Source organism: Lipotes vexillifer, unplaced genomic scaffold, assembly GCF_000442215.2.
Source record: "Lipotes vexillifer unplaced genomic scaffold, Lipotes_vexillifer_v1.1 scaffold103, whole genome shotgun sequence".
Classification (NCBI taxonomy): Eukaryota; Metazoa; Chordata; class Mammalia; order Artiodactyla; family Lipotidae; genus Lipotes; species Lipotes vexillifer.
This window is the reverse complement of record NW_006797029.1, coordinates 1,073,235-1,099,045: the sequence shown is the minus strand read 5'-3', so window position 1 is coordinate 1,099,045 and position 25,811 is coordinate 1,073,235. Positions and strand designations below refer to the sequence as shown.

At 54.9% G+C, this 25,811-nt stretch overlaps 2 protein-coding genes across 2 annotated transcripts in view; one reads left to right on the top strand and one right to left on the bottom strand.

The window, feature by feature from the left end:
• The window catches only part of CSPG4 (chondroitin sulfate proteoglycan 4), a 36,679-nt gene extending 29,904 nt beyond the window's left edge, over positions 1–6,775 (bottom strand). The window contains exon 1 of the mRNA XM_007469166.1: positions 6,688–6,775. Within this exon, the coding sequence (XP_007469228.1) occupies positions 6,688–6,775 (88 nt within the window). The remainder of the gene's footprint in view (positions 1–6,687) is intronic.
• Positions 6,776–18,697: 11,922 nt separating this feature from the next.
• CIMAP1C (ciliary microtubule associated protein 1C) lies at positions 18,698–21,857 on the top strand. The gene is made up of 4 exons (XM_007469172.1): positions 18,698–18,818; positions 19,642–19,752; positions 20,645–20,758; positions 21,376–21,857. Exons 1-4 carry the CDS (start codon positions 18,698–18,700, stop codon positions 21,855–21,857), a joined length of 828 nt encoding a protein of 275 aa, XP_007469234.1.
• Positions 21,858–25,811: the final 3,954 nt, after the last annotated feature.

Sequence of the window (25,811 nt, the reverse complement as noted above, 5' to 3'; positions counted from 1 at the left end):
ACCCCCCCCCCCACCCCGTCCCCCGCCACCATTGCTGGGCCTGCCCCACTCCAGAAGAAGATGGGAATACAGGATAACAGCAACCTCAGGACCAGGCACCTACTGAGCATTTACTGCAGGCAAAGGGCTTTAATCCCTAACACACATAGGAGGTAGGAATTATTTATCGCATTTCAGAGAGGAGAAAACTGAGGCCCAGAAAGGCCAGGGCACCAGTATTGAGGCTGGAATTAAATTCTAAGCTCTCTAACACCATGTTCTTTACCACCATGAGCCTGGCCTCCTGTCACCCCCAGCCCTGTAGAGGTTCCAGGAGCTGAGGACTCAGAGGAGGGAGAGGTGGGGCCTGAGTCAGGACTGAGGGGCGGGAGGGAAGCTTACTCTTGGCTGCTCCAAGACGCCCAAAAAGGGTGATTCGTTCCTGCCCTCACCACGGTGAGGTGTGTGTGTGTGTGTGTGTGTGTGTGTGTGTGTGTGTGTGTGTGTGTGTGTGTGTGTCTGGGCCGGAGGCCTGCCTGGCTGGCCTCCAGCTGTAGGAGAGCTGGACTTGCCCCAGTCACTGCACACAAGGGAAGGGGCAGGGAGGGCTGGTGTCGTGGGAATCAGCATCTTGGGCCCACTGATATTTATAGATGCCCCCTCCTGAAATGTGGGGGGAGGGCTGCTCTTAGGTGGGAACGGAAGTTGGTCTCCTCTCCCCCACCCCCTCTCCATCTTCCCAGAGAGAAGGATGGCGCAGGCTAGAGGCCCTGGCCTGGTGGTGGAGCTGGCGGCTGTGTGTCCTGAGTTGGGGGCTTCCCCCAGGCTTCTGGCTCTGGGGTGGACACTCTCTTTGCTAGGCCCTGAGCCAGGCTTCTGAGAACACTATGTGTGTGTGTGTGTGTGTGTTTGCAAGCGTATGTCTGCACACATATGTACATACACCTACTGGGTGTCACGCTGATGGAGATCACAGAACAGGGTCAGGGGCCAGATGAAGGTAGGGGGAGAAAGGCCTGTAATCTCACAGAGATGGAGGGCAGGGCCCCAGAAGGGGGGCAGACCAGGCTGTAGGCCTGAATAATCAATGGTTGGAAAAGCCTCCCAGTGGTGGTGATGCTGGAGCTGGACATTGAAGGATGGGGAGAAAGAAAGAAGAGCAGTTGCAAGCAACAGCTTGGGCAAAGGTGGAAGGGTGTCAGGGATTATGGATTATTATCTGATGGTCTAGTTCATCAGCCAGCCTGTGGGACACAGCATCACCTTGAATGTGGAGGCTGATCTACTGGGGGCAGAGAGGGCCCAGCCACAGCCATGGTGTCTTTGGGCATGCAGGCAGGTGGCACCATGAGGCTGCTGTCTACCTGGATACTCAGGAGTGTCCCATTTGGTTCCGAGAGGGACAGGAATGGGATGCTGGGGCAGGAGAGGCCAGGTCCCCAGGGCTGGCTAGGAGGAAGCTGGGACTACATTCTGCTCCTTGCCTTCAAGCCCCCAGACTTTGCTCCACCTGGGGAAGGACATCTTCCAGGGGCCATTGATATTAATCTTGCTCTGGATTCTTTGAAAGCCAGGAAGTCCTTTCTTGTATGTGACCTGACTCTCCCCTGCTCTCAGTATGTTTTAACTCAAAGCAATTAATTTTTTTTTTTTTTTTGCGGTATGCGGGCCTCTCACTGTTGTGGCCTCTCCCGTTGCAGAGCACAGGCTCCAGACGTGCAGGCCCAGCGGCTCCGTGGCATGTGGGACCTTCCGGACCGGGGCATGAACCTGTGTCCCCTGCATTGGCAGGCGGACTCTCAACAACGGTGCCACCAGGGAAGCCCAATTAATTGGTTTTCAAGCCTTTCTTTTAAGCCACAGAACACTTTATCAAAACTGTATCTTACGTAAAACACCGATCTGTAAACACATGTTCATGAGACTGCTATGCATGAATCAGGGTGGTGCAAGCATCCCGTATTCCCAGATATGGGAATGTAAAGCCCCGGAGCACCTTGGACACAGTCTGAAAACCCCTGGTTGGCTCAGTGATCTCTATGCCCCTTGTGGGCCCAGTCCTGGGTGCAGCAAGATAGTGGAGACCTCAGAGAAAAGTAGATGAGAGGTCTGCCCTCGGGGAGCTGCTGGTCCTGTGGGGAAGGCCACACCCAAACCAGGGTACAAGGACAAACAGCAGAGAGGTCTACCCCCTACCCTGCTAAGGATTTGCTGTGTGACTCTGAGAAAATAGCTGCCCCTCTCTGGGCCCTGGTTTCCCTATGAACCATGGGGGGCTGGCCTGGGCTGGGGAGTCTCTGCAGTGAGGTCTGGGAGGGGAGGCTGCCTTACTGACCCACCATGACACTTAAACCGCAAGAGAGACACACACTGAAACGGTTTAGCATGAGCAGTGGCAGGAGGCCTGGCTAATGCACGTCAGAGCTGGCAGCGCTGGCTCTTCTGCAGGCGGGGAGCGGCAAGGGCGTGGGCAGGAGCTGAGTGGGAGGAAGGAATGGTCAACAGGAGAGGCACTGTCCAGGAGATGAGTGAGCCATGCCACCAAGCCACCTTGACGGCAGCCGCAGAGCCACTACCCTACGTCTGAGACAGATGGGGCTTCACTTGCCACTCCAGCTGTCGGTGGAGGAGTGGTGGGCTTCCTTGAAGAAGATATGCTTATGCTGTGAGGAAGCGGGGAGGGTTTGGAAAGGTAGGGGTCACTCGCTGGAGGGGTCTGCAGAGATGGGAACAGAGATCTGGGGTCCTCAGGGACCTGTCTCTCTCCTGAGGACCTGTCTTTCTCCTCTGCTGGGGAGCCTGAGTCCACTGGTCGGTGGCTGCCCACCTGGCCTGATCCTGAAAGGCGGCTGTTGTTGGGGTGAGTGAGAACACCACGGCCTGTGTACCCAAAGAGGGACCTGAGGCCAGTCCTTCTCGTTCTCAGAGCCTCAGTTTCCTCATCTGTAAAATGGGGAATGTTTCTTGACTTATAGGGCTGCTGTGAAGCTGCAGGATAACATGGTTAGTGCCCCCCACGGGGTGTCTCGGGAGGTAGGAGCTCTGTTATAAGAGAGCTCCATCCTCTCCCCTGTTTGGAGTTACGGGCCCTCCTGAGAAGCAGAGAGCCAGGAGCCCCTACCCCTGGGAGAATCCAAGTACAAAACTGTTCATACAAATTCGGTTCATTCAAAAATTACTCATACACACTCAGTAATAATGGTAATACAATACTTCTGAAACACACCCTAAGCCTGCACCTGAAGGAGGAGTCGTAACTCTGGAAGGCTCTACAGAACTGGACCCACGCTGGGTCAGGGGCATGTTGGAGGCAAATGGGGAGCTGGATGGGGCCAGGAGTCTGTGGCAAGGCAGTAAAGGAGCGGAGGGACCTGGAAGGGAACAGGCTCAAGTCCCAGACCCAAAGGTCCCCTTGTTTATTTGCTCTTGGCACTGAATAGGAGCCCCAGCGCAGCTCAGCACCCCCTGCTCCCATCTTGTCCTCACCTCCTTCCCTGAAGGCCCCACCCAGCCCAGGTCTGCGAGCACCGCTGGTTGTGTGCACGGTTGCGCGGGCTCACATCTGTGTGTGCCAGTGAGTGTGTAGTCAGGGCTATTTCCAACTCCCCCTTCCCTGCCCACCCCCTCCTTGGCAGCATGCCCAGTTCCTCACACCCCACTCCCCTCCGGCCCTTCATCAGCCGCCTGGCCCACCTGGCGCAGCCCCCTCCTCGGGCCCCCCAGGCGGGCAGCACTGAAAGGCTCTTGTTGTCCTGGCTGGGCAGGCGGGTGAATGTTGGGAGCGGGGGCTCAGTTATACTTGGTCTGGAACAGCTTTTTGAGAGTCCGGGGCGGGGGGCGCTGGGCCTAGGGCCCTGGCCCCTGCCCTGCTCTAGAGGGCTGGGACAGTGTACGTACACACACAGACACACAGAAGCCTGAGAGGCTGTCTCCAGCACCACTCATTCCCCCAGACCATCCTTAGAGGCAACAGAATCTACCCTGGTTCAATTCCTTGCACCTGAGGCTCCCCTGTCCCCACCCCAGCCCTGCTCTCTAAGACACCCCCATCAGTTCAGAGCCCTCACCCAGATTACACAGGAACCCTCTCTGCCAGCTACTCCCACCTGAGTCCCACGTGAGCCCTTCACCTTCTGCCTTTCAAAGTCAGCTATGCCAGGCAGGGAAGAGGTGCGGGAACCACTGGCACTGCATGCTCTCTGCTCACTCTGGCCTCCCAGTTTTGCTTGTGCTGTACCCCCTGGCTGGAAGCACATCCGCTCAAACCCTATCTCGGCTCAAACCCAATCTCCCCAATGCCTGTGGCTCTGCTGGGCCTCCCACAGGGCTTAGAAGTGGCTGGACATCACACTTATCATCCACACTGACACAGGGGTCAAGTCTAGCCGCCCACGCAGGTGGGGAGCTCCCACAACGTGTGACTAGGGGCTCTTGTTGGGCAGCTGGGATCCTCTGTGGGTTACAGCAGTTTGCTTCCTCCCTGGGTCCTCAGTTTCCTCGTCTGTACAATTGGAAGGTTGGCCCAGATGGTCTCCAAAGGTGCTTGACTCTCGGGTCCCATGACCTGGATGCCCTGGAATGTTGATGAGTGCAGGGAAAGCATCCCAGTGTGCCTCACTCTGGTACCTGAGACTTGGGGGCCTTTGGGGCTATGAGTGTCCAGGAGGGGTGGGAGTGATACCTTCCTCGGTAGGGGCTGTCCCTATTGCAGAGACCAGGACGGGGGACAGAGGGGACATGGCATGGAAACAGAGGTGGGCTCTTGGAGGGGAGCTCTGCCTGTGAGGGGGACAGGATACTAGCTCGCCCACCCCCTCACCGCTTCCAAATCCCTCCTAAGGGCCGGGGTCAGCTTGATGTTATAAAACCCCACTGGCACCATGTCGCTCTCCTCTCTAAAAGCTTCGCTGGCCCCCCACTGCCAATAGGGTATAGGCTGTGGACTGCATTTTGCCATCTCAGGTTTCTGTGCCCCAGCCCAGTGGTTCTTCCTGGCTTGTGCTCAAAATATATATATATACCTTCCAGCCAGGCTGCTGGAACTCCTTATCTCAACCTCCCTCTGCTCATACGCCCTCAGAGCCTTTGCTCATTGAGCCCTCGCCTGGAGTTCTGACCCCCTTCCCATCCTCCAAGGCTTGGCTCAAGGATCACCCTCTGCCCCGCCCCAGCTTGCCTCTGAATTTCTCTTCACCATTCTCCTCATCTGGATCTTTGCAGACACGATAGGAATTGCTATTTGAGTTTTAATTTGCTTTTCTGCCTCCTGAATGAGTCCAAGTCCAGCCTATGCATTTCTGCGCACTCCTGACTGCCCAGCACAATGTCTGCCCACTGTTGATGCTGAGAAGGTATTTGAGAATGGCTCTCAGTTGAAGCCCAAGGAGGTGGGTACCGGAGTCCCTCCCTTGGCTGGAGGCTGGGCAAGCAGACCTCTCTAGTCAGCTCAGATGCCCCCTTCCTATCCCTCTAGAGGCCCAGCCCACAACCCAGGCCCTGAGACCTTGAAAGATGGGGTCCCTGGGGACAGGAACAGGGAGCCTGGGGATCCAGCTCTGACTCACCCCACTGGGGGGTCCTCCCCTGACTCATTTCCCTTTTGGGTGCCTCGTGATTACTGTCCATTCTAACTGGCTTCCCCATCTAATGGGGAGAGGGGTGTGGCCTAGGTCCCTGGAAGGGAGACTCAGGCCCTTCTTCTGCTCAAAGTTGTTCTTGGGAATGGTCCCGAAAGATGTAGGCTGAAGCACTGATTCATACATACATGGGTAGTAATGACTTATGGGTCCTGAGGCCACAGTTCTTATGGCATAACTAGACCATGCCTTAACTAAGGGAAGAATGCCATAATGGTGGGATTTCTGGCATTGCAATAGAGACGGTTACATCCTAGCACCTCTCAGACGGCAGTCTCTGCTGGAAGCAAGCACCAATGCCTGGGACAGGGAGGTGTGGCAGGGGGGTGCCCAGAGCTGTCTGAGGGGCACAGGATATCTGAGGGGCACCAGCCCTGCCTCTAGGAGGCTGAAGAGTGGGTGGTCCTGTCTGTCACTAACTAGGCCTTCACAGTGAGGAGAGAGGAGAGAGAAGACAGGAGGGGAGGAGGAGGCCAGGAGGAAGGTGGTGGTGAAGAGGCCAGACAGAAAATGCACCCGGGAACAAGGGGAACAGGAGCAGAGCTGGGGTGCAGCTGGAGGAGGCCCCAGGAGGCTGGGGTGCTTCCGGGGCCCCACACAGGGTGGGGCAGGGTGGCTTCCTCCCCATTTCATGCCTTGCAGCACTCCCCCTTCCTTGCCTGGGTGTCTGAGGTGGGGGACTCGCTTCTCAACGTCACTACGTGTCCTTTGGGCACCACCTCAGTCATAGAAAGCCTGCTGGGCACAGGGAGCCCAGGCGGCACTGGGGTGTCTCCACTGGGTCTAGAGAACAATCCTGCACAGAGCCACACCCTAGGGGAGTGACCCTGGGGCCAACCTCAGATAACCAGAGCCCACATGACCCCCTAGATCGAGAGCCATGGCTGGGGGTCCTGCATCCCCTGGGGGTGGGGTGGTACTGCCAGAGACCCCAACCTGGGGTGGCAGAAGTGCAGTCCCCTCGTTTCCCAGTCTGGGGGCCACTTCTGGGTCCTCCTGTCCCTTTCCTCTACCTAAGAAACCCTCCACAGCTCTTGCCAGTCTAGGTCGGCGTCTCAGGCCCCTCACTCACCTGTGGATCCTGGTCCCACCAGCGTAGCGAAGGTCAGAGCCAGGGTCAGGGCGGGGGCTGAGAGCAGGAGCCGCGGGCCGGAGCGCATCGCGGCGGGCTGGGCAGCGGGACTGGCGAGGAGCGGAGTTCGGAGCCCGGAGGTTGGACGCCAGAGTCTCGAGTCGAGAGAACTGGCGCGGGCTGGGGCTCCGGGCGTCCCACCGCCTACTTAACACGGGGGCGGGGCAGGCGCCGACCGGCGCGCGCGCTCCGGTTTCAGGCCGGGGCTGTCCTGTCTGCCCCCCACCCCTAGTCTTCTTAAAGGGCCCGTGCTGGGCTGCTCCTCCCCGTCAGGGGTCAGGGGACCCTTATAGCTCGATCAGTCCCAGGCTCCACCTTAGAGATTTGGGACAAAATCCCAGAGGAGCCCAGACCTCCTGGGCTCTGGCGCAAGGGGTCCCGGAGAGCTCCATCGGGAGGAGATGTGAGCTGAGCCAGTCCCGTCACTTCTCTGCCCTCTGCTCTCGCTTGGGTTGTGGCAGGGGCGTCCTCACGCCAGGCCTAGGAGGAAGGACAGATGCCCTCCACCCCACAGACTGCTTTTGGGCTGCTTTGCCTCTGAAGTCTCTTCAGGACGCCATTTGGACAGAGAAGCACCAGCCTGAGGTTCTACACCGCTCTGTGCCCACTGGCACTGCAACCTTGACAGGGCCTCAGTTTCCCAGTCTCTAAAGGAGAGATGTTCTAGAGTCTCCCACAAGGCGGGAGGGATTCTCAACTCCCTGGTATCATTTAGTTGCCTCTAACTAATCCTGCAAGGTGGGTGACAACACTCCTGCCCACACTTTATGGAGGAGGAAGCTGGCTCAGAGCTGGAAGTGGTTCTTGCAAGGCCGCCAGATGGAGAGTAGGTTCCTGGCCACATGGGACCGGAACCCCAGGCTGCCTGACTCCTGAATCTGGCTGTTTCAACTTCCTGGGCTGCCTCCTGGAAATCTGACCCTGGATTTAGCACCTACCTAACAGCTTCAGGCTGGGGTCCTGCTCCTCTTGGTTCCCTCCCAGGCAACAATATCAGCCTGGTCCCAAGCAGGAGAAAGGGCAATATTATCGTAGAGCATCCAGCACCTAGAGGCTCTGCCTGCGCTCTGCCTAGCCCCAGCGTCAGCGGTGCCTGGCTTCGTTTTCTTTGTCCAGTGAATGGGTGGAAGAGTACCCCTGGAGTGTTTCCCTCTCCTTTCCTCCATCAGAATCTCTCTGTCACACCTGCCTGCTTCAGCCCAACCCCCCCCCCCAACCCCATCCCACCACTTGCTGTCTCCCCAGCCCGTCCCCTTGCCTGATGACAGTCCTACCATGGGTACAGCCCTTCAGAGTTTGCAACAAAATTTTGCCCCGTTTTTCAATAGAAGAAACTGAGGCTGAGAAAGATTAAGGGACTTGAGCAAGTCTACACAGCTGCAAAGAGGTGGAGCCAGGTCTTTGACCCCAAGCCCAGGGCTCTTACCACCACAGCACAGTGGTAACTGGGGCTCTGGGTTCAAATCCCAGCTGTCCAACCTTGAGCAAGTCACTTCACTTCTCTGTAGTTCAGTTTCCTCATCTGTAAAATTGGCTTTGTGAGGATTAAATGCTTTAAAAAAAAATAAATTTATTTATTTACTTTTGGCCGCATTGGGTCTTCGTTGCTGTGCGTGGGCTCCTCACTGCGGTGGCTTTTCTTTGTTGCGGAGCACGGGCTCTAGGCGTGCGGGCTTTGGTAGTTGTGGCACGTGGGCTCAGTAGTTGTGGCTTGCAGGCTCTAGAGCGCAGGCTCAGTAGTTGTGGCTCACGGGCTTAGTTGCTCCGTGGCATGTGGGATCTTCCCGGACCAGGGCTCGAACCCGTGTCCCCTGCATTGGCAGGCGGATTCTTAACCACTGTGCCACCAGGGAAGTCCCAGGATTAAATCCTTTAATGTACCTCAAGTGCCCAGCCTGAGGTATACAGCAGGTGCTCAACATATGCTTGTCTTTTTACCTCCTTGCCCTGTAGTCCTGCTGCACATCCTCCATGTGTCTCAAAATTTGCATTTAGCTTCCAGAGGCAGCTGCACACAATAGGTACTCAATAAATGCATGCTGGGGTCGAGTAAGAAGCCAGTTGCTGCTGTTCTGTGGGGATTTTGGCAAACGCAACAACTCCCATCCAGTTCACCCTAGGAAGCCTGGGTCTGGGCTGTGCTCAGCTGGCCTCGGTGGCAATAAAGCCATTGATTCCTCACTGGCCCCTTGTTTTTCCTTCTCCCCAGGTCAGCAAGGCACCTGGTCCTTGTTAAGGGCTAATTACTGGCGAAGTGTGGGCCCAGAGTTGCAGAGGCTGCTGAGAAGACAACATTTGGGGGAAAAGAGATTTCTTTTTAGGAATGAAAAAAGAAAGGAAGAGAAGACTTTTGCTTCTTTATGAATCAAAAATGTGGGTGGAGCTTTCTACCCACCCCATCTGCCCATCCTTCCCCCTCCCCATCTTCTCCCATGTCCTCCCCTGATCCCCACCCACACAGATTTACCCACCGCTACCAGGAGTCATTGGTCTGTCTGCGGAGCCTCCAGACGGAATTCCCGCCCACAGCTGAGATTCAGGTCAGGATTAGCTTGTAGCCTCCCCCTGCCTGGTTGCTAGCTGGGGAGAGAAACACAGGCCTGGAAAAATAATGGCAACCAGCACGGCAGTAATAGCCCACACTGGCTTCTCTGCTGGGGCTTCTCAGTTTACAAAACATTGACCTGGTTTTTTGACAACCCTGGGGAGTGTGTATGTTGGGGGACAGTGTTCCCTTTTCACTGATGAGAAAACTGAGGCTCTAGTGGAAAAGGGATGCTGGGGCACTGGCTCACATAGGCCTGGCCTTTATTAAGCCTATAGCCTAGAACTTGACCCCTCCACTGGTGCTGAGCAGCCTCATGCCAGAAAAACTGGCAGAAAGTTGAGGCCTCCTGTTGCCTGGGAACTGATCCCTGACTTCCTCTTACTGTCTCAGAGCAAAGGCTTTTAGACCAGGCAGTGCCTGCTCCTCAACTGTCCTCTCCCCAGCCTCCTCGGCATGCCCCCCTGAAGCCCCCACCAAATCCCCATCCCGAGTAGAGCCCACCAGGGCCTCCCTAGCATCCTCGGGCCTCTTCTTCCTCTGCCTTCTGACCTTTGTCCTGACTTTCTCTGGCTTGGGTTGGCTGGGTGTCCCTGGTGACCATCCCCGACTGCCCTTGCCTCTGTGGCCGTATCTCACCTTCCTCCAGGAAGCCCTCGCAGCCTTCCTTCTCACCACTGACCTCCCTTTCCATAGACTCCCTCGAGTGCCGATCTCTGTATTCTCCCAGTGCCCCCCAGGGCACACGTAGTTGAGTCAATCCCTCCTGGCCCCCTGGACAGATTTCTTCCCAGCAAATCACCGGACAGGGTACCTGGGATAGGGGAGAGGAGGACTCAGAACACACTTGAAGAAGAATGTCACGCCCCAGGGATGAAGGAGGATTCAAATTTTTCTGAAGCTACAGTGACCTGTGGTGTGTGCTGCCTCAGTTTCCCCAAGTGATCGGCCTCTGGGAGAACAGACAACTCTGCCGCTTCTCTGCTGGCAGAGTTCAGCCAGGCGTGCTGGCCAGGCCCTCCTGGTCATTCTTATCCTCATGCCTCTTGGACGAAGAGCGCCTGCTCTGGCAGTGGCCGTGGCTCAGTCCTGCCCTTGGCCAGGGCCTGGCATCTGAATGCCTCTGTGTTTTGCACCCTGACCGCCTGGGCCCCACCCAGGGAGCTTGTGGCCAAAGCCAGCTTGCTGGTAAATGGCCGGTGCTCGTGTCCCAGATGGGACAGTGCCTCAGCTCACGGTGTCTATGTCCTAACCTCAGGGAAGTGGCCTTCTGCCATGAAGCATATAGCACTCAGGCCACTACTGTGCAAGGGGACATGGGCTTTTTGGCCCCGATTCCGTGGCCCTGTAGTCACATGGCCAGGAGCTCCACGGTGGTGGGCCCCAGGCCAGGGCCTATGCTAGGCGTGGTCTTGCTCCCACTCGTGGCTGGCGGCATCCGTGGGGCTCCTCCAAGTGCAGGCAGCCAGGATCAGGAGGGATGGGGGCAGCTCTTCCCAACAATTGCACAATTCAGGAGCTGAAATGTTATGTTTGCTGCCCTTGGGAGCCGGCTGTGGGCTGTGGTCGGGTGGCCGGTGGCAGGGCTTTCCCTGGCCAGGGGAAAGCTGTCTTGGGGAGACGGGGGCTGGGGGTGGTAGAGGACCCTCTCAGAGCCTCTGTTCCCGGGAGCAGGGAGTCGTCTTCCACACCACATCCACAAAGGCTTGTGGCTTCAGTGGCTATGACCAGCTGGCCGCAGCTGACTCCTCCTGGGGTTGTGCTATTTCTAAATATTGGTTCATGCTGTTACCCTCTGCTCTGCTCCACCAATGGATATTCAGCTGGCTGCAGAGAGAGCCTCTGGGAGGGGGAATGAATAGTCCTCGTTTGGAGGGAAAATTTGTGAACATACTTGCTCAGGGTCTAGTGCGGGACAGGTACTTTGGGGGCTGGGGTGGGGCTCCCAAAAGGAGGGTTAGAAATATCTGCTCAGAACTGGGAATGAGGCTTCAGTGGGCTTTAGGAGACATGGGTGTGAGCTGGCGACTGGGCAGGGCAGTGAAAAGAATGTGGGGTTAGGAACCAGAAGCCTGGTTCTGCCAAGCCTTTTCTGTGTGGCCTCAGGCAAGTCTCTTCACCTCTAGGCACCTTTTCCCTCCTTTGTAAACAGTAGAACCGCCATGATGCTTGGGTGATGCCTTCCAACAGAGGTGCTGGGGCTTTATAAACTATGAAGGGCAGTGCCTGGTGGTTATGATGAGGGCACCTGTTGAGGCCAGGGTTGTGTTCTCTGCATGTCTTCCAGGAATCCTTTGAAGGGGAGGCAAGATTGACAACCAAGAGGCAGCTGGAGCAAGCTGGCAGGGCTGTCTTCAGCCACTTCCCCCAAGAGCATACAGCTTGAATTTCAGCTCCTATTGGCCCCATTGGCTAGGTGTCCTTGTATAGTGACGAACCTGTGGTAGCCAGCCTCCAAGATGTGGCCCTCAATGGTCCTCACCTTTGGGCATTCACAACCTTGTGGAGTCACCGCCCACACATTGAATAAGGCTGACCCAAATGGCCAATAGGGCATTGCAGAAATGAGGGAGTATGATTTCCAAGGTCAGGTCACAAGAGACATGGCGGCCTCTGCCTTGTTCTCTTCTGATTGCTTGCTCTGGGGGAAGCCAGCCACCATGGCCTGAGGACAGTTAAGCAGCCTGCGGAAGGCCCCTGTGGAGAGGAACTGAGACCTTTTGTCAATGGTCAGCACCAGCCCACCATTCACGTGAGTGAGCCATCTAGGAAGTGGACGTGCCAGTCCCAGTCACACTTTCAGATGACTGCAGCTCCTACTGACATCTTGACTGCTACTTCTGGAGAGACCTGGAGCCAGATCCATCCAACTAAGCCACTTCTAAACTCCTGGCCCCTAAACTCTTGAAACTGTGTGTGATAATAAATGTGTATTGCTATTTTAAGCTCTTAGGCTTTGAGGATGATTTGTTACACAGCAAGAGATAACTGAAACAGATCTCCACGAATGTAAATTGCAGTCCAGTCAGCCAGACTGGGTCTGTGTCTGGGTTCAGAAAGTAAGGCTCTGTTCCCATGAGGAGGAATGATGCTTCCTTGATCAATCAATGGATCAACTCATTTATTCATTCCACAAACCTTTCTTAAGCACTTACCATATGTCAGGGCACTATGCTGGGGGCTGGAGACACAAGGGTAAGTGACAGAGCCCTGCCTTTGGGAGCTCACAGGCTCCCCAAATGACTTGATTGTTGGATGTGGGGAGTAAGGACAAGGGAGGTGTCCAGGACAAGCCCAGATTTCTGGCTTGGATAGGTGGTAACATCATTCATTGAGATAAATGGGGGACAGGGAGCATCTCATGAGAAAAGCTCTGGGCTTATCGACTTTTAGATGTTTGTGGGAATCTCAAGTGACATTGTGCAGGCTGTCGGATATGGGAGTCTAAACTCCTAAGAAGATCTGAGCCAGAGACATATATATTCAGGAATTGTTGGGGTACAGATAATGGGATTGAAGCAACAAGAGGGGATGAGACTTCCCAGTGAGAGGAGGGTGGTGAAATGGGAGAGGAAGGCCCAGGACTGAACTTTTTTTTTTTTTAAATTTAATAATTACTTATTATTTATGGTTATAGGAAACAAATTTTAAACAAATTTGCATACATGTTTTGTTGCTGTGATATATGAGAGAGTGATCAATAAAAGACTGCAGGACTGAACTTTGAGACACCAACTTTTTTTTTCTTAAAAAAATTTTATTTTAACATAATTTCAGACTTAGAGAAAAGTAGCAAGGCCATTACAAATATTTTTCACATACCGTTCACCTAGATTTCCCAAATGGTAATGTTTTTATCACCTTTAAATTCTTTTCTACGTATATACATATTTTTTGCCTGTAAGAATTTTTTGAGAGTAAGTTGCAGATATAATGCTCCTTTATCCTTAAATACTTCAATATGTATCTTCTGAGAACAAGGACCTTCTCTTTCAGAACCCAGATCAGGAAACTAACATTGGTACAAAACTTTTAACTAGCTACAGGCTTTTTTCTGGCTTTGCCAATTTCCCCAGTAATATCTTTGATACCAAAAGAAACTCCTGGCTCCTACATTGCATTTGAATAGAAACTACATTGAGTTTCTATTAACCTGGAAAAGCTCTTCAGTGTTTCTTTGTCTTTCATGATATTGCCATTTTTGGCAAGTACAGACCTATTTTATTTTGGAACATGAATCTTGATTTGAGTTTATCTGGTTTCTTTGCAATTAGATTCAGGTTATGTACCCTTGGTGGGAACACCCCAGAAGTGATCCTGTGTCCTTCTCAGTGCATCCTCTCAGGAGGTACACAGCATCTATCTGTCCCATTGTTGATGATTTTTTTTTCTTTTTATTCTCTCTTTATTTTAAACCAGTGTGGCTCTCTTTTTTTAATGTACAAAGAACTCTTTTTAAAAAATTAATTAATTAATTAATTTTTGGCTGTGTTGGGTCTTTGTTGCTGTGTGCGGGCTTTTTCTAGTTGCATCGAGTGGAGGCTGCTCTTCATTGTGGTGTGCAGGCTTCTCATTGTGGTGGCTTCTCTTATTGTGGAGCATGGGCTCTAGGCGTGCGGGCTTCAGTAGTTGTGCCACATGGGCTCAGTAGTTGTGGCTCGCGGGCTCTAGAGCGCAGGCTCAGTAGTTGTGGTGCACGGGCTTAGTTGCTCCACGGCATGTGGGATCTTCGTGGACCAGGGCTTGAACCCGTGTCCCCTGAATTGCCAGGCGGATTCTTAACCACTGTGCCACCAGGGAAGTCCCAGTAATGTTAACTTACATCCCTTGGTTGGAGTGGTGCCTGCCAAGATTCTCCCTGTAAAGTTACTGTTCTTCCCTTTGCAATTAATGAGCATATGCCAACACTGAAAGGTCAGGCTGAGAAAGAAGAGCCAGGAAGAAAGCTTGTGAAGGGGCAATGGGAACGTGGGAGGAAGACCAGAACATCTTGGAACCAGGAAGAGGTCCTGCAAGAAGGAGGCAGTGGCCGGTCATTGTGGCCCAGTGCTGCTGAGAGGCTGGTCCAGCGAGGGTGAGAGGTGGCTATTGGCAGCAGCTTCCACAATGCAGGTCACAGTTTAGGTGGAGCGATGGGCTTGAAGCCAGCCTGCAGGGAGTCAGAATGTGAAAGGGAGGTGAGAATGAGACTGTAGGAAAAATGCCTCTTTGGGGAAGTTTGTCTGTGGACTGGGGAGAGGTGTGCGTGGCCAGGAAGATGGTTTTTATTTTTTAAATTTAAAAATCATTTTAATTATTTTTTTCGAGAGCAGTAATTAAAAACATTTTTAATTGAAGTGTAGTTGATTTACAATGTTGTACCAATCTCTGCCGTACAATCTCAGTTATACATATATAGACATTCTTTTTTTAAATATTCTTTTCCACTATGATTTATCACAGGATATTGAATATAGTTCCCTGTGTTAGATGGTTCTTAATAGATGGAAGGGATGCAGAGTATGTAGAACATGATAGCAAGGAGCCAGATGAGGCTCCTTTAAAGAAATGAGAAGGTGACAATGGACAGTGAAGTGTTCTTGAGACACAGAGGAGATGGGAGGAGGTCTTGGTGGGTCCTCCTAAGCCCCAGGAGGGAAGTGGGAGCAGGTGACAGCAGATGGAAGCTGCTGGTTCTGACAGCGCAGTATGGAGGGTTTGAGTCCAAGGCCAGTCTGATGTCCTCTGTTCTCTCTGTGAGCAGGAGGTAGAGCAGGGGCTGCGGGGAGGGCCAGACACACAGAGGGGAATAAGCCGTGTCTGAATGATCTCTGGGGAGAGGGAGAGAGCAAGCTGACCAGCGCGGACACGGGCAACTGGGCAGCATGGACAAAAGTCCAGGGTCTGGGGGTCATGGGTCTACCCCCAGCAGCTTTTAGCTGCCTGGTACAGGAGGGCAAGGCAGACACGGTGACTCAGGGCTGGGATTTACCAGCAAAGAAGTGGGACAAGGAGGGCAGCCTGAAGGATGCGGAGGAGGTGCAGGGTCACTGATGGGACCTCAGTGATAGCAGGCAATCTGTACGGGGTGAGAAATGGAAGGACAGGGAATGGTGCTCCTGGGAGGAGGGTGAGAAGCCCAGGATGTGCTGGGGAGGGTGGCTGAGAGGGAGTGGAGCAGAGGCATTTCGAGATGAGGAGGTCTGGGACCTGGGAGGCCAAGGGATGGTGGGTGGTCCCTGGGGAGGCCTAAGTCACCGAGGTAATAGCGGGAGTTGGGGGCTGGGGAAGCAGACCATGAACCAGGGCCACCAGGTCAACATGTCAAGACAGATGGCGCCCCTGAGAGATGAAGCGGGGCACCCTGGATGCTGGCGTCTTGGGGAGATGTGCTCTTGTCAGGAAGGGGACACTGCCTGGGTGGATACCAAGGAAACCAGGGACTTGCTCCACCTTGGGCTCTGAGGGACAGAGCAGCAGCTTTGAAGCTAGCCAAAGGCTGTCTCCAGGGGTGAGCTAAGTCTCTGTTAAGGTTGGAGGGAAGGGAGCCTTTGGAGCAGAAGTGGGGTGGCTTGTGACATTCCGGGGTGTAGAGTGGCTCAGTTTCCCTAAGAGAGCCAGGCACAAGGATGGCAGACAGGAACAGTGTTTGTGCGGGTGTCAGGAAGGCTCCCTGGGTCTGAAATACTTGTAGATCACCACCTTCCCCACAGCCCAGGAAGGTGAAGAGCCCAGCCCCACATCTGGCCCCTATCAGCATGAGGGGACCATCAGGGCTTGGGCCCAGAGGGCCTGCAGCTTCCTCCAGGAAAAGCTGACAGTGACGGAGGTGAGGAAAAGGCACTGCCTGTGGCCCGAGGCCAGCTGAGGCTGGGCCAATCCCAGCCTTGCCCAGCCCTCCCTCTCCAGAAATCAGAGGCTTGGCTGCCCCACAGGTTATGAGAGAGGCACAGGAAAGATCTGCTGCTGCTGGTGGAGGGGGGGAGCCCTGCCTTCAGCCCCACCAGGGGTTTCTGGAGCACCCAGCACACCTGGCTGGTCTGCTCTGAGTCCTCATTGAGCCTGTTGGTTGGAATGAGTTCAGAGCATGGTTTGGTTTCCATTAGATCAGAGGCTATGATCTAAAGAGAGCTCTGGGGTCTGTGTTCTGGTTTTGTCTCTGCTACTAATGTAATGGGAAACTTTGGGCAAGTCTTTGCCCCTTTCTGGTCTTCAGCTTCCTTATCTGTGTACCGGGGCTGTGACAGACACTCTCTCTAAAGCCAGCAGTCATCTGTTCCCCGAGATGGAAACCCCTCTAAATCAAACCCTTAGTCTGAGCTATGAACTGCTAGGTGTAAGCAGGCCCCAGGGCCCCTGAGCCTCTGGGTTTTTTCAGGGTGAAGGAGTGTCTAGCATTTCCTCAGCCCTGGGGCTCATCCATCAATCATATGGTAGCGGAGTATATTCCCTATCCCTCAATATTTTCTCTCACACTTCCGCCCCCACAGGGTGTTCTCTTGACCGCAGGCACAGGAAGTTGCTTATGAGGCCTCAGCACCACCTTCCCTCCTCCTTTATTTGCTCCCCATTGCCTGCCTGAAATGCCAGCAGCAGGCAAGTATTCCTCGAGCTAGACGTGGATCCCTAAAGACACTGTGGGATAGGAGTCTGGGAAGCTATCAGACAGTCACACCTTAGTGTGAAATAATTGGCTTGATACTTTCCCAAGAAAAAACAGACTGTGATAGAAGGGAGGGCATGTCCAGAGCCTGGGAGATAGGTGGGAGGGACAGGGAACAGAGGACCACCCCAGGGGGCTGTGCAGGTGGCAAGAACCCTTCACCCATGACCCGTCCACTCTTTCAGAAACCTCAGGGCACCCACCAGGAGTGAAGAGCTGGATCTGTCACTCCACTTGTCCATTTTTCTTTCCTGCCCCAAGGTTCTGGGGACCCTCAGGCTACTTAGCCAGGTTGGGAGCAGGGACAGGGGGGCCGAGTCCTCAGGGTTCCACAGCTGAACTGCCAGCGTAGAATTTCTACACTACAGTTCAGGCACCACAGCAACTGGAGGAAATAAACAGTCTAAGTTCTGCAGTGATGTCATCCCCAGCTCCAGCCTGCCGAGCCCTGCAGCTGGCTGTACCCCAGACGGCCTCAGCTGCACAAGCAGGAGGACTGTCTTGCTTCCCAGCCTCCACACAGCCTCTGGCATCAGGGAGAGAGAGTGGAAAGAGGGGCTTGGGCAGGGGCCCCTGGAACAGGCCCCACCCAGGCCCAGCTCCTTGCCCGCTGCTTAGGGTCTCTCAGCAGCTGCTACTGCCCTCTGCTTGGCTCCAGACATGAAACTGCCCAAGGGGGTCAGGAACCCTGTGTTCTATGGGCAGCAGCCAGAGAAGAAGGTGCAGGTGCCCTCAGGGCAGGAGGTAAAGCAGACCCCTGTTGTCCTGGCAACAATTAAAGGTGAGACCTGGGCTTGGGCTCATTCATCTCTCTGCAGAGCTGCTGAAGGTGTCCTAGCCTTCCAGTCCTGCCTCCTGCAAAGCCCTTGCAGACCCTCCTCAAAGCCACAGAAGATCTCAATATTTTCTCTCACACTTCCGCCCCCACAGGGTGTTCTCTTGACCGCAGGCACAGGAAGTTGCTTATGAGGCCTCAGCACCACCTTCCCTCCTCCTTTATTTGCTCCCCATTGCCTGCCTGAAATGCCAGCAGCAGGCAAGTATTCCTCGAGCTAGACGTGGATCCCTAAAGACACTGTGGGATAGGAGTCTGGGAAGCTATCAGACAGTCACACCTTAGTGTGAAATAATTGGCTTGATACTTTCCCAAGAAAAAACAGACTGTGATAGAAGGGAGGGCATGTCCAGAGCCTGGGAGATAGGTGGGAGGGACAGGGAACAGAGGACCACCCCAGGGGGCTGTGCAGGTGGCAAGAACCCTTCACCCATGACCCGTCCACTCTTTCAGAAACCTCAGGGCACCCACCAGGAGTGAAGAGCTGGATCTGTCACTCCACTTGTCCATTTTTCTTTCCTGCCCCAAGGTTCTGGGGACCCTCAGGCTACTTAGCCAGGTTGGGAGCAGGGACAGGGGGGCCGAGTCCTCAGGGTTCCACAGCTGAACTGCCAGCGTAGAATTTCTACACTACAGTTCAGGCACCACAGCAACTGGAGGAAATAAACAGTCTAAGTTCTGCAGTGATGTCATCCCCAGCTCCAGCCTGCCGAGCCCTGCAGCTGGCTGTACCCCAGACGGCCTCAGCTGCACAAGCAGGAGGACTGTCTTGCTTCCCAGCCTCCACACAGCCTCTGGCATCAGGGAGAGAGAGTGGAAAGAGGGGCTTGGGCAGGGGCCCCTGGAACAGGCCCCACCCAGGCCCAGCTCCTTGCCCGCTGCTTAGGGTCTCTCAGCAGCTGCTACTGCCCTCTGCTTGGCTCCAGACATGAAACTGCCCAAGGGGGTCAGGAACCCTGTGTTCTATGGGCAGCAGCCAGAGAAGAAGGTGCAGGTGCCCTCAGGGCAGGAGGTAAAGCAGACCCCTGTTGTCCTGGCAACAATTAAAGGTGAGACCTGGGCTTGGGCTCATTCATCTCTCTGCAGAGCTGCTGAAGGTGTCCTAGCCTTCCAGTCCTGCCTCCTGCAAAGCCCTTGCAGACCCTCCTCAAAGCCACAGAAGATCAGTACTTCCAAGCTAAACTTTGCAGGCGGTATTAGCTGCTGGGAATTTTTTTGGGGGGGGGAGGGGGGAGGAGAGGGGGGAGGAAGGGGTTTGAAGTGAGGCCAGTTTTGGAAAAAGGCTAGGGATTCTGTGGCATCTTTAGCCCAGCTCTGGCTTTCCTCACTTCCTTTGAATCTTACTCTCAACTGAAAACAGACAAACTAATTCTTACTACATTGTTAATGACTGATTGTTGCTCTATGTGGGAGGTGGTTTAGTATGTGATTAAACGTTTAGGCTCTGTTGGCTGGTGTCTCAGAATTTTCACAATAATGGCTTGTGTGACTTTGGGTAAATTGATATTTCTAAGCCTCAATTTTTTCATCTGTAAGATGGGAAAAACAAGGGTATCTGTCTTACAGAATTGTCGAGAGGCTTAACTGAAATAACCCACAGAAAATGCTTAGCATAGTACTCGGCACAGAATAAGGTCTCAGTTACTTGTAACTATTACTTTTCTGATTATGCATTGCCTGTCCAAGGGAAATCACATTTTATCTGGGAACACTGCCTTTCACCAAATGAAGCACCTCAATGGTGGTCTTTGTCTCAGGGTGACATCAGTGAGAGCAAAGACCCCAGAGTTCTTAAGGTACACTGTATTTGGGGTTTCCACTGCCTCTGATCTGGCGGGCCCAGGCTGAGGGCCACCCTGTCGGTGCTCACAGGTCCGGGGCCTGCTAAATACCTCCGGCCATCCTGCACGGGCTACACAGACCATGACGTCTCCATGTTCCAGGAGCCAGCCTACACACTGCACACCCCGCACTGGGAGAAGCGTGAGTGCTCACCACACCCATCATCCCCGTGGGCGTAGGATTACTATTGTTGGATGTTTGGGGCTGTGGTGAGAGGTGAGGAGTCATTATCTGTAGCCAGAGGCCTGGGAACCCAGGCCTGTCCTGAGTGGGACACCCACGTGGCCTGCCGGGTCCGGAAGGAAGCCAGCAGGGGTGTGAGGTGACCCATCCCTCTGAAGGCAACTCTGGGCATTTCCCAGCTGGACCTCCTGAGGGAGCTTCGAAGGGACCTGTTGCATCCAGCTGGAAGGGTCTCCTTTCTGTGTGGTCTTTGGCTGGGGCCCTTCCACTCTGGCTGCCATGGGTTCAGTTGCCTTAGCAACTGGGCAGGAATAGCTGGTGAGTGGAGGGAAAGCGGTGGTGGGGGGTGGCCTCAAAGCTTCCCAGGTGGCTTAGAACCCCCTGGAAGGTGGGGAGCAGAGGGCCATCGAAGAGCTGGGGATGACAGCCAAGGCCAGTGAGAGGAGGTGGGCAGGGGCGTGTATCTGGGGGTCTGAGATCTCGGCCCCTCCCAGAGGTGACACACCCTCCTCAGCAGGGGAACCCCCTTTCCAGGGCTGGGTCCCTTCTTCATACTAACAGTAGCCACTATGCCTATTATTATCCCCTTGGCACCAATCCCTGGCGGGGTGGGGGCTGACCAAACTCCTGTGCAGCTGTTATTTTATCTGTTCCTCTGAACAAGTTCATGTGTTAAAAGCCCCATTTTACGGATGAGGAAATCAAGGCTCCCGAAACACTCAAGAGCCTGAGGAACTGGAAAGGAGCTTGCTATTCTTTTGCGGGGAGGGGGATCTTGCCTGGAGGCAGGCCAGACTCACCCTGGGGCGGCCTCTGGGGCTGACTGGGCCTTTCCTTGGCTGCCTTGCAGGGATCATGGACATATGCAACCCTGGGCCTTGTTATTTCTTGGATCCTAAAATAACTCGGTTTGGAATGTCCAGCTGCCCTCAGGTTCCCATGGCGGAGCGCATCTCTAACCTGCGTAAGATGGGCCGGGAGAGGGAGGTCGGGGTTGGGAGGTTGGGGGATGAGGGTCCATGCTTGGGACAGGAGCAGGGGCAAAGGGGTGATGACTCCCTTCGCCCGGTGTGTCTGCAGATTTTGGCCTCTCCCTGCAATGTCATATCAAGACACTGATGTCACAGTGTCTGTGTCACGGTACTTAATGTCTTGAGGCCAACGTTATGCATGTATGTTGCAGGGTGATGTTATGATAAAAATATCAAAGGGCTCATGTCTCGGTAGCAATATTGTCATGCTAATGAGCTCACGGACTGTAGTGATTTCAGGATGTTTTCTTGATGCTGTCACAGGGACAATGACAGCCCAAGGGTGATGTTCTTATGATACTTGGGGTTTTTATATTATGAAAACAGTGTCACAATCCTGATATCAGGATGGCCGAAGTCCCTCCCCACCTCCATCCCTTAGTCCCACACAGGGGTGGTGATATTCCTGCCCGATGCTAAGGTGGTTATAGAGAAGTCATACCAGGCTAACCAAGACCTCAGCTCCCTCCCTAGACCTGTTAGTTGGACACCAGGAGATGTGGCCTGGCTCCTGCCCTGAGACCCCTCCCCTTCATTCAACCACTTTCAGGCCTGAGCCCCACCCTGGCCTCCTGCCATTACCACCCTGAGAAGACCCACCCGCCTGGGGAGCGCAGGGCTCCCAAGTACACCTTTGGCTACCGGTGCCCATACAGAGTGATGGACCCCAACCCGGGCCCCAACCAGTACCAGCTGCCACTCCTGCTGGGGCCCAACCTGCCCGCCAGCAGAGCTGCTCCTTGCTACAGCCTGAGCCCCCTGGATGAGAACTGGTTCTATAAGGAGGATGTGGCAGGAGGCCCTGGACCTGCCATGCACGCCCGGCCTGAGCCGTCTGTCTACCAGAACCGCAGCCCCATGTACAGCATGGCCAGGCGCTTTGCCTACCCGGTGGACCACACACCTCGGCCCGGCCCCGGCTCCCATGACATCCAGCAGGTCACGGTGCACAAGTCCCGCACGCCTGCTTTCACCATGGGCATCAAGCACTCGCCACACCTGTGCCCACTGGTTGTTGACATTCATGACTGAGGCCCCCCCTCCTGGTGCACTCACCCCCATCCCCCGTCCCCAGAAGTTATTTTTCTCTACCGAATCCAGCAACTTAGCAAGGTTTTAAGTAGCAGGGCTGATGCCTGCTGTGTCCAGCACATAGAAGGCATTAGATAAATATTTTCATTTATTCCTTCATTTTGCAAACACTCACAGTGGCTTTCTTTGGGCCCTGAGGAGGGGCTGGGGATACTGGTGGTGTAGTAGGAGTCCCTGTCTGGGAGATGTTCTGCTGTGGCTCACCAGGTGTCCTCCAAGGAGCCCTGGGCAGAGACGCCGGGGAGCTGAGTTCTAGGCCTACCTCTGCCACTAATGTGCTGTGTGGAATTGTGCAGTTCCCTCACCTTTCTGGGCCTCTGTGAGGGGGGACGGTGGACCTGGAGGATGTCCAAGTTCCCTCCAGCTTCAGAACTGTTTGATTCTGATCCCTGACGGTGGTCAGCCCCCAAGAGAGGAGCAGGGCAAGTGGAGCAGGAGGGAGGAGCTATTCTGGCTGGGCTGGGGGGACAGGGCAGTTTTCCTGCGGGAGGAACCCAACAGGACAAGCAGAGACAGTGTGTAGGAGGGAGGGTATTCTTGGTGGAGGTAAAGATGAGAGGGAAGGTGTGCAGGTGGGACCAAAGTGTACAGGGGCAGGGAACCGGGGGAGGCTCAGAGGGCGGGCGCCTGGGCTGTAGCTGGGTGGGAATAGCTGGTGAGTGGGGCTAGATAAGACGTGGTCTTTTCAGAATTCCTTGGGCAGTGAGAGAAAGTTGGACAAGATGGGCAGAGCCTGGAAGCTAGCGATCAGCCTAGGGAATAGGCAAAGTGCAGGGGGGCTGCTGGGAGGAGGGTCTGCATGTCATATGCTGTCTTCGGAGATTTGCCTGTGTGTCCTCAGCCTCAATGGCCTAGCCGTCAGGGGCCCCGTGGAGGAGGAGAGGAGGAGACACGAACCAGCCAGGAGGGGGCAGTATTGCCTCACTCATGAGTCCAGGCGGTTCCCGCAGCCCCTACCTCTTCTGGCTTCGCCGCCGCTTTTGGACAGACTGGTGCCAGCTCTCCTGCCGGTGTCTGGGGAGGCTGGGGTCTCAGGGTCTGGTAGTCGTCTTTCCTTCATTCTTGGTATCCAGATCCCCTGTTCCGACTTGTCCCCAGCCCTAGGACCAGCCCCTCTCCCAGCTCCCCCGGTAACAGGAGATGTGGGGAGGAATTGCACACCTGCTCTGCAGCCTGTGGAAGCGGGGAAGGGAGGGCAGGAACTGTGGGGGGAGAGAGGGGCTTAGGGAAGGAGGAGAGGAGGCTGAACGTCCCCCAGGTCTGATGGCTCAGGCAGAGGCATGTCCTTCTGCAGCCACTGTCCCCAAAGCAGAGGCAGGCAGGAGGAAAGGGCCACTAGGAACCAGTGTCTGGTGGCTCATCCTTGCGAATTTGAGCAATATTCAGGTTTTAATTGAAAATGAAAATGGTATTGAAGAACTAATTTCAGATAGGAAGGAGCAGAGAATATCTTTGGAATATCAAAAAGAAACAAACAACTGAATGTTTTAAAAAGGGGCTTGTAGAAAACCCCACTGGGGTCATACTTGACTCTGGGCCTGAAATTTCCTCCCCCTCCCACCCCAGCCCCCATGCCTGGGATATTGTGTCTGTCCTGTCCTGCCCTCTTGTCCACAGGGCTGGTCTGGGCAGGCTCGAGAGACAGCAAGTGAGCTTGGGGACCCATCTGTCTTGCAGCAGATTGGAAAGATGTCATTTTGCCGACAATGCCATTTATCACGGCGGCTGCAAAAATTAGTGGTGCTTGGGCTGAAAGTGTTGTTGTGTAGGGGTGGGGGTTGGCAGGTGGCAGTGGCTGATGCTCTCTTGTGTCACCAGGTCAGGGAAGCTACAGGCCAACCTCTGAGTAGGGGTTTTCTGATTTAGCGTTCGGCCCATCCCAAGGCCCTCCATTAAAAAGAGAAGAAAACTGAGGCCCAGAGGCAGGGAAACAGCTTTGGCTCTATGACAAATTAATGGCCTGTCTCTAAATAAAAGTCCAGGCTCAGTTTGTGATCAGGGTTAGGGCTCAATGTGTGACAGGGTCAGGGTTCAATGTGTGACAGGGTCAGGGCTCAGAGTGTGACCAGGTTTGGCAGTGTGATTAGAGTGAGGGCTCAGTCTGGGGTGAGACCCTTGACTTACATTAGGACTAAATCCTAGTTTTGCCTCCATGGCTCAGTCTGCGACAGACATTCAGCCTGGCCCCAGCTGCCACCGGTTATGGGCAGGGGCTGGGTGTTAGCCCTAGAGCTAGAACTAACCCTTGGTTTGAGGTCCCAAGGGAAGGAGAGGAGGCTGGAGGATTCAGTATGAATCTTTGGGGGATGAAGACGTTTGGAAGAGAGATGGCCCCGCCAAGAAAGGGATGTGGCCTCCAGAGAAGATAAATGGGGCCTCCCTTGTGCCTCAGCCCACGAAGTGACAGAGTCATTTAGCTTGAGACAGACCTTTGGATGAAGCAGTCCCCATCTCTTGGCCTTGCCTCTCCTGTGGTGGTGACCATGTCGATGACTTGGAGAAGTCAGCGGGCATGGCGTCTCAGGCCTGGCCGGGTGATGACCCTGCCGCTTCCGAACAAATGGGGGGCCACGCTTGACCTGGCAGGAAGCCCTGGTCTGATTCTTGTAAGACTTCAGCCTGTGCCCTCAGGTACTTAGGTCCCAGAGCCTGGCACATGATCACACAGACACAATCATTCATTCATTCAACAAACATTTGCTAAGCTCCCGCCCTATGCCAGGCTCTGGCTGTGCCTCGGAGTCCCAGCCGCGCCCTCCAGGAATTCAGAGTGTGGCTTGGTGGGAGGATGAGAAGCAGAGCTCTCCAAGCGGGGGGCAGACATAGGAGGGTGGGTGAGGGGCAGTGCACGGCAGGGCACCTACCAGCTTCCGCCCTCCTTTCCCAGGGCCAGGGGGAGGCCTGGCCTCCGTGGGTCACCCCTGCCAGGGCTTGGTGGTAAAACTGAAGTCACACAACCCTCCTGGACACTGGCCGGGGTGGGGGATAGGTCGCCGCCATTCTGTTGCTTGCTGGAGGGACTCTGAGGGCCAGTTGTCACTCTGGCTCCCAGGGCTGGGGGGATGATGGCCCTGGGCCAGGGGCAAAAGAGGGACCCTGTGTGCGGGGACACACTGCCACACCACACACAAGCTCACAGGTAGGGGTTGCGCACAAACACATGTCCTTTACCCACATACGCATGGAGAGAGGACACAGACGCTCTTGACAGCACCGCTCACACGTGCATGCGCAGGCATGCGCATCCTACTCCATACACACACCCTGACATCTAACCCACTCAAACACGGGCCTTAAATTACATTCCCAGGGAAAGGCATAGACACAGACACACGCATACTCCACGCACATTTACTACCACACACATCTCTCTCTCCAGGCGCCTCCTTATCTCACGTGTACGTACTCATGTCCCCCCAGGCTCCCTTGCACAGCCCACTGCCCTGGAGATTCAGAGTAGATAAACCGTGAGAACCCTCCCCTCCCCGACACCGTGCAGAGGGAGTGGACGGCAGGGGCGGGGGCGTGCTGTGGGAAGGGAGCTCAGCAGGGTCTCTGTGCTCAGGTTGGAGCTGGGGCATGATTCCCCGTCCAGGGAGCAGAGGAACTGCTGGCTGGCTCTCAGCCCTCCAGGCTGGGGTCCCACCTCTGGATGGGGCGCATGTGGTTGTGAGCCCTCGCTGACCAAGTCAGACCCCTTCTCCCTGCCCCCAGCACTCCGAGACCCCACTCCAGGGGCTGCCCAGGGACAGGAGGACTAGAATAGGAGCTCCTGCCGCCTGGCTCTCCTGGGATTCCCGGTGGGGTCAGAAGCTGCCTTGTCACCCTCCCTGTAGGGGAAGAGTCTGCCAGCGACCTGTTCCTTCTGGCTTCTCTCTCCTCTCTGAGTCCACG